Source organism: Trachemys scripta, chromosome 4, assembly GCF_013100865.1.
Source record: "Trachemys scripta elegans isolate TJP31775 chromosome 4, CAS_Tse_1.0, whole genome shotgun sequence".
NCBI lineage: Eukaryota > Metazoa > Chordata > Testudines > Emydidae > Trachemys > Trachemys scripta.
The window spans coordinates 62,288,861-62,304,423 of record NC_048301.1 but is presented as its reverse complement, the minus strand read 5'-3'; the positions used below and the strand labels follow the sequence as shown (position 1 = coordinate 62,304,423).

General features: G+C 41.9%; 1 protein-coding gene across 1 annotated transcript in view; it reads left to right on the top strand.

Annotated features, from left to right (window-relative positions):
* Positions 1–7,012, top strand: part of LOC117876480 (cytosolic phospholipase A2 epsilon-like) — a 46,947-nt gene extending 39,935 nt beyond the window's left edge. Inside the window, exons 17-20 of the mRNA XM_034768733.1 lie at positions 1,439–1,630; positions 2,490–2,656; positions 3,793–3,979; positions 6,631–7,012. Of these exons, the coding sequence (XP_034624624.1) occupies positions 1,439–1,630; positions 2,490–2,656; positions 3,793–3,979; positions 6,631–6,869 (785 nt within the window). The 3' untranslated portion in view covers positions 6,870–7,012. The remainder of the gene's footprint in view (positions 1–1,438; positions 1,631–2,489; positions 2,657–3,792; positions 3,980–6,630) is intronic.
* Positions 7,013–15,563: the final 8,551 nt, after the last annotated feature.

Sequence of the window (15,563 nt, the reverse complement as noted above, 5' to 3'; positions counted from 1 at the left end):
GGCAGTGTGCTCATTCTCAGGGCCAGGGCAGGGCCAGGAAAGGTAAGCAATGCCTGGTGTTGCTGAATAGCACTCTCTTTGATTGATCTTGAAGCAGCAATAATAAGATACTCTTTAGGTGAAGGAGAGTTGCCATAGTGTGGAGCCTAATGAAAAGGAGCTAAGAAAAAATGAGGTTGTCTCAAGATGTTGTCTCATAAGGACCGTGAAGAAGAATTTCCTCTACTGAACTTAGTGTTCATGCAGGAAAGCACTTAGTGTTGCTTCCCACATAAAGCATATTTTGCCTGTGTTCTGGAATCTCTGCTAACCCCCCAGTTTGTTTCCAGATGCAATTCAAAATGTTGCTTTTTACTCTAAACATTTCCCCTGGACTACGTTGGACACTGCCTTATTCCTTGTGTGAAACAGCGGCAACTACGGTCAGCTAGACTGCACAAACTAACACCTTTGGGTGTAAATGGGTGGGGCTGATAGCAGGGCATTTTCAATGAGGGGTCTTTGACGCTAAAATTTGCCTCCCCTTTTCTCTGCATTTGCTGACTTTGAGGTCATGTTACAAAGTCAGTCTATTTCCCCAGTTTTCCTAAGCTAGGTCTTACGCTAGGGAATTATGTCGTTATAACTATGTTGTTTATGAGTATATGAAATCCACCCCTGAGCGAGCCAATTAAACTGACATGACTCCCTGGTGAAGACAGTGCTATTTTGATAGGAGGGCTTCTCCTGTTGACATAGCTACTACCTCTTGTGAAGATGGAGGTGAAGTACCTATGCCAATAGGAGAACCTCTGCCATTGGTGTCAGTAGTGTCTTCACTGAAGTGCTACAGCTGCGCTGGTCCAGTGTTTTAAGTATAGACTTGCCCTTACTGTTGGGGTTCTGTGGGAGTAAGTAGAGCAGGGGAGGGAAATGTTAGTTTTGCTGGGACCAGGAAACTATTAATATGGGCTTTAGGCCTACTGGATTTGAATGTTGTTGTTTTATTTTTTGTAATGTATACATATTTATTTTATTTGGACCTTTACAAATGAGCCCTTCTACAGTTTTGAGTGCATGTATCCAATATACCACACAGGCAGTGAAACTGAGTCACAAATGGTCTTCAGAAAACCCAGATCAAGGGAGATGAAATAGTCTGGGCCAGTTCTTCCAATTGCTTCCCCCAAGGAAAAGAATATCATGACAACGTTGTCTAATTTGAATCTCAGCCCTCATTCTGAAGGTGCATTAAGGTCCTGATCTAAAGCCCATTGTTGTCTGTTGAAAGACTCCCATTGACTTCAGCGGGCTTTGAATCCAGACCTTAGGCGCATGTTTAGAAAATTATATAAATAATAAATTATTATTATTACTACTATTGCAGAAGACTATTCCACACCTCCCCCCTGCCCCTACGACATGGATAATTTATGATATTTCTACCACTTTTCTTCAGAGGAAGAGCCTGATCTACCTGAAAGGCCACATGAGATGGCTACTTGTATGTACACTCCTGCAGGAGGCATTTCCAATGCACTTCGAGATATTTTAACGGATCGCCCAGCGGTATCAAAGTACCACAGTTTCTTAAGGGGTTTTCAGATGCACAACGAGTACACACAGCATGAGCAGTTTTCTAAATGGAAAGGTATAGTACTGTCACTCAGTTTTGAGTGGCTTCCTTTGAGATAATTTGGGGGTCTGGAATTTAGTTAGAGAAACTTGTATGTCTTGGAGAGAACTGAATGGGCTTTATGTTTAACTCATGCATCCTGAATAGGACAGGGAGAATGAATTAGCTTCATTTTTTAAAATCCGTTCACCCCAAATCGCAAAACTTGAAGCTAATTTTTAACAGAACTATTTGATTCATCTATTGAATTGTTTGGAGCTGAAAGTGCTTAGTAGAATTGCGTTAGTGGGACCCCACTCATTTTGCTGTAGGTCACATGGAAAAGCTCTCTCAGGTTTGGCATGATTCATAGATTTTGATGAACAGACAGAAGAGACTGAATGGACGGTCAGAAGAAATGCCTTCTCAACCTAGAAGAGGCTGGCTACTAGAGCCAGTGCCTGGGGTGAAGTAATAGGAGGATACCAGAAATGGAATGACCATCTATATCAGAGAGGACCCATGTCAAGGCATGGATTCTCAGCCTGAGGGTCATGGCCCTCCGGGGGAGTGAGAAAGGGAATTCCATAGCTCCAGCTAGATTTTAACAACTTTCCTTTTCGCCTAGATAAAAAGGGGTCCCCAAATGATAGGAGGTGGGGTCCTGAAACTCTCCCCTCTTGTAACATGGGATCACAGTGCAAAAAATGTTGAGAACCACTGCTGTATGGCACAGGCAAGCTATAGTGGTATAACTGTCACAAAGAAAAGAAAATTGTGCATGCCTTGGGCGGGAGGGAAGCTGAACTTCTCTTTTCTGTCTGATCCTTGAAATTCAAGATGTAGCAGATCTACTCCTGCAATGGTTCATTTATAAGGAATACTTACCTTTCAGACACTATACTAGACTCTTTGCCTAATCAACTGAGACACACTGCAGAGCATCTGGAGCTGGTAGATACTGCATTCTTCTTTGATACCAGTTACCCACCACTTATGAGACCAGAGAGGAAAGTGGATGTCATCCTGCATTTGAACTACAGTGGAGGATCACAGACAATGGTAAGAGTGGTCAGCTTCTCCTTTGTTTTCTTCAGTAATGGCCAGTTGTCTGTAAGTCTTTATTAGCCAGTGTTAGTAACTTCCTACTTTTAAATATTAGAAGAAAAAAGTGATTCCAGGAGGAAAAATCTTGATCTAATTTGAACTACTTTGTAGATAGTGGCATGTATCCCTGTTTTGGGAACAATGGTCTATGCACTACATTTAATTAAAGCATTGTGTGGCGTGGCACTAAGCAGTAGTGATGGTTGAGATGCCACTTCCATTAGAAACCTGTCCCATATTTTAAGGCACAAATTCAACTCTCTGACAGCCATTAGGGTTTGAATGTTCATTTTCAGTCCACATGTGATTGAAAAAAAAGTTTGATAAAACGTCTTTTTTATTTATTTACTTCCTGAGTTATCCAAGTGTGATTTTAATGAATGAAAAAATTCTTCACATGCTTGTTGGTGTTCCCATTTAAATGTCAGACTTGTTTTATGAGAACAGCTCACTAGAATTCAGTGCATTAGAGTCAGATTTTGACTGAGAGTTCTACTTCTGATTTGTCCTCAAACACAAACCCAAAAAGGGAGTCTAAACCAGATCTGCCGGCCACCTCCCTGACCCATCTATATTTAAATGCAGACATTATCTTCGGTAACACCATTCTTTCCTTTGAATACTTGCTGTGTTGTTCCCAGTCCAATTCCTGTTTTACAACTCTCTTGGCCACTTGTGTCTTTAAATGAATAGTATAATTTTGAACTGTCTTTGCAATCTGTACTAAGTGTTTTCCTGTTTTGTGCAGTAAGATTATTTTTGGACAGCCCTTCAAGGAACAAAGTAAAATGTATTGTCAGCAACCTTTTGAGGGTGATCAGATGAGGGAAAGAAAATATCAGAACACATGGGGGGGAAGGCGCAAAAAAAAAAAAAAGCTGAGTCAGGCCCACCGGTGGAGCAAAAAAGAAACCAGCGCTGCCGGCGGATATCTGGACAAATTTATCGGAACGTCTGGTCACCCTAAACCCTTTTAATGTAACCCATGTGTCGCCAGTTGCTTGCATTCCTATTGGCATCCCAGTACAATCCCATCCAGACTTTTGTCTATTTGTTGGTTCTAATGTTTGTTCTGTTCTACGGTGATCTAGCCTCTGGACCGGGCCTCCACGTACTTCTCAGAGCAAGGAATCCCATTTCCTAAGCCTGTGTTGAATGAGGAAGAAAGGAAGAATCTAAAGGAGTGTTATATGTTTGAAGATGGAGAGAACCCAGGTGCTCCCATACTGCTTTATTTCCCACTTGTGAATGACAGCTTCCAAAGATACATAGCACCTGGTAAGTAAACAGCAGTCAGTCGTTGCATTACAGTCAGCATGAGCAGCTTGCTCACTCTCTAGAGCTTTGTGTTTTATTTCATGCCAATAAACATTTCTCTTGTCTGGGTCCCTTTTTCTACTTTCAACATGACTGACTTCTAAATGACCACTTTCAGCCAGTAATATCACTCATTTATAGAGTTTGGGCAAAAATTTTCAGTTTTCTGGCAATTCCCAAAAACTTGAAAATAAAAATTTGTTTTGGATTCAGCCAAAACCAATTTTTTTCAAAATTTGTGACGAATTGAAAAGTTTTTTATTAAAAATTCAAGCTGAATGAAATGTTTCATCTGAAATGAAATGTTTTGTTTCAATTTCAAGCTTTTTTCATTTTTAAATTTTAAAAAGTGAAAATAAAGGACATTTAAAATAAAAATGGTTTTGAATCAAAAAATCAAAATGTTTCAGTTCAAAAATATCAAAACTTTTCCCTCAATATGAACATTTCAGAGAATTTTATGTGAATTCATGAAACGTTTCTGTGTTGCAGAGTCTAAATTTTTCACTGAAAAAAAGATTCTGTTTGAAAAATTTCACCCAGCTCTACTCATTTGTTCTGTATGACAGCCCTTATTTTAGTCTCACATTTACCTTAGTCTGACTCAAACTTGGTGTTATCTCACCAAGTATTAGTGTAAATTAATCAAGGGGTACGTCTATACTTACCTCCTGGTCCAGCGGTAAGCAATCGATCTTCTGGGATCGATTTATCGTGTCTTGTCTAGACACGATAAATTGATCCCGGAAGTGCTTGCCGTCGACGCCGGTACTCCTGCTTTGCGAGAGGAGTACGCAGAGTCGACGGGGCAGCCTGCCTGCCGCGTGTGGACCCGCGGTAAGTTCGAACTAAGATACTTCGACTTCAGCTACGTTATTCACGTAGCTGAAGTTGCATATCTTAGTTCAAAGTGGGGGGTTAGTGTGGACCAGGCCAAGACCACAAAAGTTTAACATTGAGGTTATAGAAAACATTCAGTTTAATATAGGTTCAGACACCTTTACAATATTTTTTTATTCCATGACTTGTTTTTTAGGCCTTTGTTGAACAATTTGGAAGGCCACAACAAATTATTTAAGTCTTGGATGGCTGAGAGCTAGGCTTTCAATATAAATCATGTGTTCAACATGTAAGTTACTTGAGGCAGCTGTGGGAAAAGGTGAGGCATTTGAGGTTGTAATTCTCTCCATATGTTGGTGTTACTCAGCTTTACGTAACTTTTTTCATCAGATTTGGGTACTGCAGTTTTCTTGTTTTTCCAGGGTTTACCTCACACAGGGATCTGGATAAGGAGGAGGTGAAACTGATTAGCAGACTTTGCAATAGCTCCAAGGAGCAGAGCAGAATTTCAGAGCAAATTCAGAATCATTAGACTTGATTAAGCGTCTGAAAAGAATTTTTTGTTCACCTTGCTGTATAACTGGTATTAAGTGTCAATTGATGACATAGAAAACAATTGTACGCCTTCACAATTTTTTCCCTGAAACAAAATTCTGTTCCTATACAAATCTCCACTGCTCCTTCTATTGGCCACAATGATTTACAGTTTTAGATACTTTTGGACTGTCATCTACTCATGGATTATGAGGGAGTAATGGTAACTGTGTCATGTTGAAAAAGGATATGTTAATCATATGAATGTGGGTATGTGCCACTATTTTTTGTGTCTGTGGTTAGCTAAGATGACGTGGCCTTTCTCTGATGATATGGAGTCAGCCACCATCATTCATGACTTTGTCTCTTCCTGCTCAGTCTAATGCACTGTGCTGTGCTTGGGGATACTTTTGCAGACCACTTAAAAACTTCAGCGAGTACAAAATGTAGTGGGCCATCTGCTCAGTGGAGTGAGCTCACATTTGCACATTATACCTGTGGTCTGTGAATTGTACTGACTTCCTGTGTACTGTGGGAGAAATTCAAGGTGCGGGGTTTCATTTATAAAACATTGAGGACTTTAGGATCTGGCTATGGGTTCTACACACAACTGAGGTCTGGAGGAAAAGTGCTCCTTGTTGACATCTTCCAAAGTCCAAGTTTAACAGCCTTTAGAGTGCAGTGCAAAGCATATCTTTTAAGTTGAGCAGTTGTTTGATTTCAGATGATTGTTGGGAAGGTTTTTCTGATGGGGTGAAGCAGACATGAGAGGAGGCGGTTTGTACTTTATACTGTGGGCCAGGTGGTTGTTTATGTTGCAAAACTACTGGATGAATCACAGTTTTTTCTTTTTATGATCATTTCTGGAGATACCAGTTTTCTACTTCTTCCTGCTCTCAACGTCCCGTTTTATTTTTTCCTCACTGTCATTGAACCCTCTTCCTCTCCAGACTGGGTGGTAGACATGCAGTCCTCTGTAAGACCTCTATAAATGACTTTCCATGGACTGGACAGTAGGAGGTGCTGACAGCAATGCAGTCTCCTTCATCCTCACACTCATCACATTAGGGTTCAGATTTGAGACTGACATTCCAGAGATCAAAGTACTGGATTGGTAATTAAATCTGTCAGCACCCTCTGGGCTGTGCTTGACACAGTGTATTAGATGGATATGTACCACAGCGTATAACAGGGCCTCAGTAGTGAATCCCATTGTTTCTGTTTTTTTCATTCCCCAGGTGTGGAACGCAGTGCATCAGAAATAGAACTGGGCAAAGTTGATGTCTCCAGTTTCTATTCCCCATATTCTACAAGGGAGGTCTCACTGAAGGCACAAGATTTCAACAAGCTGCTGAAACTAACTAATTACAACATCCAGAATAATGAAAACTTGATTCTTCAGGCCTTGCATGCAGCTGTGAGGCAGAGAAAACAATCTCAGACCCAGTCCCCATCCCAAGCACAGTCATCCTCCTGAAAGAAATCTTTCCTGAAACCCCTCTTCTGGCCTTCAAACAACCTCCCAATCTCTCCCAGATCATCATCCTCACAGACAAGGATACACTCAAAGCGGCATCAGACCCTGCCAGAACAACAGATGGAAAACCTGCAGACATATCTCCAATGATCAATGCCCCACTCAACACTTCTTTCAAGAAACATGGGTTCTACACATGCCTATTGCAACATGTCATGTACCTCATCCAGTGCACTAAATGCCCCAATAACAACTATGTGGGTGAAACCAGACAATCACTATACTTTTGAATGAGCTCACACAGAAAAATGATAAAGACAAAAATACCCTATCACTTGTGCTGAACGCTTTTCACAAAGCGATCACTCCATATCTGATCTCTCAGCCGTCATCCTCAAAGGAAACCTGCACAATTCCTTTAAAAGATGTGCCTGGGAGCTTAAATTCATAACTTTGCTAGACAGTAAAGTCATGGACTGAACAGAAATGCTGGATTTATGGCTTATTACAACAATCTATAACTCACTATCCCTCCCCACTCCATCTTTCCCCCACCCTTTCCCCCTCTGACTGGTAAGGTGCTAACAGGCTACTTTACCTTGAATGATCCCTTGAAATATGTGTCAACTACTTATGCTAAACAATCTGTTCCGCCTTGTATTTAGCTGTGATACTAAGGGCTTGGCTACACTTGCAAGTTACAGCCCAATAAAGGAGCCCCGGGCGCACTAGCTCACTCCCCATCCACACTGGCAAGGCACGTAGAGCGCTCTGTCTCCGCAGCTACAGCGCTGCTGGTACTCCACCTCGGTGAGAGGAATAACGTTTGCTGCGCCTTGGCTACAACGCACGGGCATCAGTATGAATGAGGTGTTGGGTTACTGCGCTCTGATCGGCCTCTGGAAACGTCCCATAATCTCCTTAAGTCAAGTGGCCACTCTTGTCATTGTTTTGAACTCTTGTAGGAGTGTGGAAATGCCCTTTCAAAGCTCCATTTCTGACAGCCGGCATGCAAGCCATTAGTGTGGAATGCTGTGTGTGAGAGAGCGAGGCGGGGGGGAGGAGGGGTCTGCTGCTGTCTGAACTTACAAGACAGCATGCTGACATGCTCTCAGCCCCCCAAAAACCCATTCTCTTCCCGCCACATACACATAACACACTCCCTGTCACACTCCACACCCCCCGCCCATTTGAAGAGCATGTTGCAGTCACTTGCATGCTGGGATAGCTGCCCATAATGCATTGCTCCCAATGCCGCGGCAAGTGCCGCAAATGTGGTCACACCAGTGCGCAAGCAGCTGTCAGTGTGGACAGACTGTAGCGCTTTCCCTACTGTGCTCTCCGAAGGCGGGTTTAACTCACGGCGCTCTACATCTGCAAGGGTAGCCATGCCCTAAGTACATTTCCCAGACCTGAAGAAGAGCTCTGTATAAGCTTGAAAACTTGTCTCTCAGAAGTCAGTCCAGTAAAAAATATTACCTCACCCACCTTGTTGCTCTAATCCTCCTGAATGCTCTATCTTCTACCACTTGGAAGTGACTAAAGCTTTCTCATGTTTGGCCAGACCAATAGATGTTTAACTTGGGATGCTTTGATGGATTCTGATTCATTCCAATTAAGTAGCCATCCCAGGAAATAAAGTTAATTGAGTCATGACCTAGGTGTTTGTTTTAAGTAAAGGACAGTTCATGGTATTTTATGAAATACTATACATAATATACATATTTAAAAGCCATAATAAAAATGACAGCACAGTAAACGAGCATGTAAATAATCTTTTAAAACCTCAGTAATTCTGGTTTAAGTCAGGAATGTCTGCTCTGTGAATTGACTCTCTAATAGTTTTACTCACACACTGACTAGTCTACTTTTCTGGCTCCATTTCACTGTTGTGGAGAAAATGCAAGGATACTGCTGTGTGCATAGGGCAATCAGTGTAACTCCTCCTCAGCTATCTGTTTATTTTCAGCAACTGTTCTCTTTAGAGTGTCTAGTACCTTTTCATCTATAAAATCTCCTCTTGTTTCATTGGCATCCATGTTAACAAAATCCATAAAATCCTCGCCACTCATAAGAGGATCATATGACATTATTGATTAAAGTCATTTATTTCGGTTTTGTTCTCGCTATCACATTAATTAAATAATATCTAGCCTTTTAAAAACAGCTCGGTCAAGTGTATTCTTTCATGAATTGCTATGCTCAATGTAGCATAGAGAATCAAGGAGATTCACTTTCCTCACAGTTTCATCAGCATTAACACGTTGCCTTTCACCTGTTGTTTTTATAAATGTTTTGTTTGATGGTGGCCTTTACGTTTATAATTACGCCCATGCGCTTATTAGTCAGACCAGTCTTGTGATGTTTGAAGTAGACCATCAGCCTCCAACAGTGTCTCTTTTTTCCTGTTCATGTGGGTGTGAGCTGAAGTTATCCACCCAAAGTGAAATTTGATCAACCTCATTTTAGCTCTTGTTCAACACAGTGAGTGAAGCAGGAATCTTATGGCAACAACTAGTATGTGTTCATATACTTCAAGATCATATCTTAATGCATATACACAAGAGGGGAAAGGAGTAAAATACCAATATGCTGTGGACTGCACCGGGGGTTAGCTGCTATACAATCACATAATATCAAACGCAGCTACTAGGTGCACTGGTATATAATTAAATTACAACGTGGTAATTATGCTGTCCTATATGCTATTGACTAGCTGATGATCCAGTACACTGACACAGAGCATGTGCAATGAAACAGCGGAGGAGACTTCTGTAAAATAAAAGCAGTGCCAATTAATTTTCATAACACTGTCAAAACAATGCATGTTAAACTGTGGTCCACAATTAAACTGCATTTAGCAAAGAACAATTGAGTTGATACCCTTCCTGTGAGTACATTAAATGATGTGTGTGTAAGCGTGAAATAGGAGATAGACCACACTTGAAAAATCAAAAAGCAGCTATAATGAGACACATGAATCTGAGTTATACATGAGATCATTTATCTACCTTTGTAAACACTCATGTATTATTCACAAGCAACAAAAGTGCTTCAAGAAAAGAAGGTACTAATAATCAAACATCACATACTGATGCATGCATCTAGTGTACAATGAACTCTGATTAAATGATAATTGTAACCAAGATATGAATGTGATGGACATAAAATCGCATGCCATGTACCATGAAGCTGCAGCCTCCACCAAGATGGCAACAATCCAGCAGACAGCACATAAACTCATGCCTTTTCCTGCAGTCCCACATTATGCTTTTCCTGGCCTTTGCTGACTGCCCCCCCCACTTCAGATGACAGGCTAACTTATCCAGTCCTAACTCCAGCCTCCTCTTCCCCAGACTGGGTCCTTGCTACCCGTTTCCATCTTCCTACTCACAGCACAAGGTTCCTGACTTATTTCATTGGTAAAGCTTTCTGACAGGTCGTGATGACGATTGTCCCACTTACCCTGGACTCAGACTGGAAAGCTCAGCCTTGAAGCTGCAACCACTCAGGCTCCTGCCAGGGTAAAGGTAATAAAGGTGCTTTCTGGTTTCATGACAATTAATAGATTTTTAAGGCTGGAAGGATCATTAGATCCTCTGTCCTGACCTCCTGCATAGCACAGGCCATTACATTTCATCCACTTACCCCTCTGTTGAGCCCACTAATTTGTTTCTCTTTGTGGACTAGGGAATGGCATGGCGTCGCGCATGGTGCCTCATGCAGTGGAGTGGCGGAAAAGGGGAGTGAGTGGACCTGGGCAAGACACTTTCAGGTCTCTCGCCCCCAGGAGATGCTTGTACTCACACTGAAAAAGCATAGGACCAGCACCGTACCTGTTTATAATTCACGGGCTAACAGTTGATCAGCTGTGTGAGCTCTGACAATATTAGCATCACCTATGGTATTTCTCAGTTAAGCTTTTACACCCTAAAATGTCTGGGGACATCGTCTGCAGAAGGGTGTGTGTGTGGATCTCTGCCTGCTTTTGTGGGGTGGCATTAGGGCCCTGACAGCAAGTGTAATGGTTATCGAATCATAGAATTTAAGGCTGGAATGGGTCACCAGATTATTCAGTCTGATCTCTTGTACATCCTAGGCCGTCAGCACCACTCAACACCTACACATCATACCAAACTATTACAGTCCTCAGGTGACTAAACTATTATGTGCCACAGGCAGAGAATAGAAGGGGCCGAGGTGCACCAATGCCCAAGATCCTGCAAGATCAGGGAATTGACAAGTGGTGAAAGACATCAGAGCCATACAGGTGAGGTGTGGTGAGAGATGCTGGAGGCCTATATGAACATCTAAATGGAGTGAGAGATGCCAGAGGCATACTTTTGTGTTGATGGACTGTTGGGACTTGGAAGATGGAGGGTGCTAGAGAATTCTGGATTATGATTGTGAGACTTTTATAATTCTATAAATAGCCCTTGAGGGGTTAATTTACTTGGAAAGCTTGCTAGGAGTTACTGGGGACTCTGGAAGAGAGAAATTGAGGCAGAGCCAATCTGAGGACATGAGGGGGCACCTGGGAAGTGGCCACCTTGTGACAGGACTGATCATGGAAGGTATCAGAATCTGGCTCTTAGCATTTTTGCTATTTTTGGCATTGTGGTCACCTAAGTTACGTGAAATTGTTTCTGCTTCCTGATTGTTTCAGGTTTTTATATGGCTCCCACTACTGTAGTATCTGAGCACCTCACAATTTTCAGTTTAGTTGTCCACAGAACACCCTTGGGAGGTAGGGAAGTGCTCTTTTATAAAAGGGGAACTGAGGCACGGAAAGACTATGTGACTTGCCCAGGCCACACAGGAAGTCTGTGGAGCAGAGACCAGAACTCCTGTATCCTAGGCTACTGCCCTAACCATGGGACCATCCTTCCTCACTGAATGCCTGGAAATTTTTAAAACAGTCAGATAAGGACTAACAAATTTTCTGCTGAAGCTGTTTTGCAATGGAAAACTGGGATTGCAATTGTCACATTGTCCATGGAAAGTATTTGCTTTTCATGGAAAATTTTGCCTTTTACTCGAAAACTGAAAACTTTTTTTGTTTTTTTTTTTACTGAAAACTTTTAAATTTGGGAGTTTTCATGCATGCATACACATGCTTTGCCTATTTATTTCTTCAGTTGAAGTTATTAGTAAGGATTTGTTTAACTAAAAATCAAACCAGTGACCAAAAGCAGAAATATTTGATTCAAAACAACTTTGTAACCTTAATTTTTTTACTCTGCGGCATTCCCAGGCATACATTAATTTTTCTCACGGTCTCTGCCTCTTTGCTTTCAATACACATATGTAAATACAGATTCAGATTTTCAAAGCAGTGCAGGGGATTCAGCTACACATCTTCTATTAGTTTTACTGTACTGCTTTGTACGTATATAGACACCATAGTCACAAATGCATATGCAAGTGTATCTATTATATAAGTGTGCACAGCTCAGTATTCATTCCGGCACTTTGTTTGTCATTGTGCTACAGACAGAAGAACTCCCCTTGCAGCTTGCTCTCTGTAAAAATAATTAGAATAAGAAATCTGCAAAAGGTAGAGCAGTGTATCTCAGCTGTTCCTTAGAGGTTCCTTGTAGCTCTGAAAGTAATGAATATAACTAAATACTATATGTGTGTGTGTGTGTGTGTGTGTGTATACATATATATGCACTGCAGATTATCTGAACTACACTAGCGTCAAACTATATATTCAGCATTTTGCTCCTCAGTGGCTATTCTCCAACTCTGACCCAATGTTCCAGGATCCATGCAATGCCCCCTAATTCTCACTTGTAGCAAAGAGGAATTGCTGATGCCAATAGCACTACAAGGTAACACAGGAGTACACTGTGTTGCCTTCTTTCCTCTGTATGCACCTGCAAAACCCTTTTTACTTACAACGGATGTGCCTACGGACCTCTTTGTGCAGGAGAACACCGACTGCAATGTGGCAATTGGGAAACAGCTTTTTTCCCTGTAAAATATTTACTAGAATTTGTTTTGAAAAATTAACTGGATTTTCCAGGCAAAATAATTAAAGTATTTCTGAAGGCTTGGGGGAATGGCTGGAAGCAGGAGCCAAGTGGGAATTGCTCAGTGGCTACATGGTGTAGGGGAGAGGGATAACCCACAGGAGCTGTATATGTTTGGAGGATGGGACTGGCCAACTCAAGAAAAGAATCTGGCACAGAGAGGAAGGACAAGGCTGAGCTGTAGGGAGGTAATTTTCACGCAGCACTTGAAGAAGTGTGTGTGTGTGTGTGTGTGTGTAATTAAAGTAAAAGCATCTACATTTAGCAAATACATATATTTCAATATAGATTATTATTCAAAAGTTTCTTTTTCATCTATTGCATCTAATACAGAGAGTGATGCTTGAGCCACAGGATTACACAACATGTCTCAAGAAGGCATTGCAAAGTTGACTTTACACCACCTTTACATGCTTCCAATATGAAAAGTACAGAGAAGGGCTACTAGAATGATCAGGGGAATGGAAAACCTACCTTATAAGAAACCTCAAAGAGCTTGACTTGTTTAGCCTAACCAAACGAAGGCTGAGGGGAGATATGATTGCTCTCTATAAATACATCAGACGGATATATACCAGGGAGGGAGAGGAATTATTTAAGTTAAGAACACCAGTGTCGACACAAGAACACGTAGATATAAACCAGCCATCAACAAATTTAGGCTTGAAATTAGAAGATGGTTTCTAACCATCCAAGGGGTGAAGTTCTGGAACAACCTTCCAAGGGGAGCAGTGGGGACAAAAAACCTAAATTGTTTCAAGACTGAGCTTGTTACGTTTTTGGAGGGGACGGTATGATGGGACTGCCTATAATGGCATATAGCCGATCTGTGACTGCGACTCTAACGGCCGGAGATGGGACACTGTCCCCTGCTCTGAGATAATTGCCACCTTAAATTTTCTCTAGATCTTACAAATTGATTTATTGACACCCATACAATTGCCATTACCTACTTTTCATTTACAAGGCACAGGACAGTGCCAAGACATTCAGAAGCATATGTGCTGTTCCTACAAAATCTGCCTGGGGCACGACAGTTTCTTTTCAAAACTACTTGATCTGTTGTGGACCCCAGGTTAAAATAAATGATTGGAGAGTTTGGAAATTCAAACTTAGGCTAGGTCTACACTGGGGGTGGGGGGGATCGATTTAAGATACGCAAATTCAGCTACGCGAATAGCGTAGCTGAATTCAACATATCCGAGCTGACTTACCCACTGTGAGGATGGTGGCAAGTCGACCACTGTGGCTCCCCCGTCGACGGTGCTTACTCCTACCTGCGCTGGTGGAGTACGACGAGACGCGATAATTAAATCCCCGAGAGATCAATTTCTACCCACCGATCCAAGCAGGTAGTGAAGACAAGCACTTAGTGTACATCTACACTACCCGCTGTATCGGCGGGTAGCAATCAATTTATCCGGGATCAATATATTGCGTCTCGTTAAGACACGATATATCGATCCCCGAACGCGCTCACCGTCGACTCCGGAATTCCACCAGAGCGAGCGGTGGTAGCACAGTCGACGGGGGAGCTGCGGCCGTCGATCCCGCGCCATGTGGACCCCAGGTAATTCGATCCAAGATACTTCGACTTCAGCTACGCGAGTTGCGTATCTTGGATCAATCCCTCCCCCCCCCAGTGTAGACCAGCCCTTAGTTTGCACTCGATACTTTGCCAGCCAGTATATTCCCCCTGAGCTTCCTTTGCTTTCAATGACAGTTCATCTAGTGAAACCTGAATTTCACGCAATTTCCCCCAACGTTTGGAGAGATTTAACATAACAGAAAAAGCCTGTCAAAGCTGTTTGTAAGGAGCCATATGCCAGCTCAGGATCAGTGGAGTGGAGCATAGCCCCTCCCTCTCCTCAGACTCCTTTATACTGAAAGCTATTGGTGCAGGAGTCAGCACCTCTGGTGAGGCATCAGCTAAGAATTCTCCACCACTAAGGGAATTCTCTGTTGGCCAGTTATAGAGAGATTTCAGCTCCTTTGCGCTACCTGAGTGGCACAAAGGCGCTGATCAGAAAGAAGAATGTGGTCCACAGTTTCTGAAGATTGCAAGCTTGTTTCCTGTTGGTTAATGTTTTAGGTAGTTTAGTTCAGAATCCCAACACACACCTCCTCACAAACAAATCTGAGAGTTTAGTTTGGGTATGGGAAGATTTTCTTTTTGCAATAAGGTGTTATTGCTCCCGAGGAGTTTGCATAGTGTACATGTAATTTTATTTTCATTTGCATTAAAGTGCAGCCAAGTCATTCAGCTAATGAGTGTGGGATGTTCTCCTTTAGGCTAATTTCATTTTGGTTGTTTCTGATTGAGACATGGAATTATTGGAGGCAATAACTATGCTTCTGCTAATACTGGGAACTTCAGCTGGGACTTCTCATCTGATCACTGTCTTAGTTCATGGAAGTAAACCTTCATCTGACAACTACAAATAAAAAAAAGCTACAAATGAAACATATAGCAGTCTCTTTCACATAATCTTTTATGTATTTAGCAATCCTTTTTCCTGAGAAAAAGATTTTCATTTTAGGAGTCAAAGATGACTTTTAAAAGAAATCACACTTGCCTCTTTGTGTTACATTTGGTAATGCCTGAGCTCTTATAGGCTTCTTATTAGTCAAATCCCGAGGGTTTTTTTTAATGTGACAG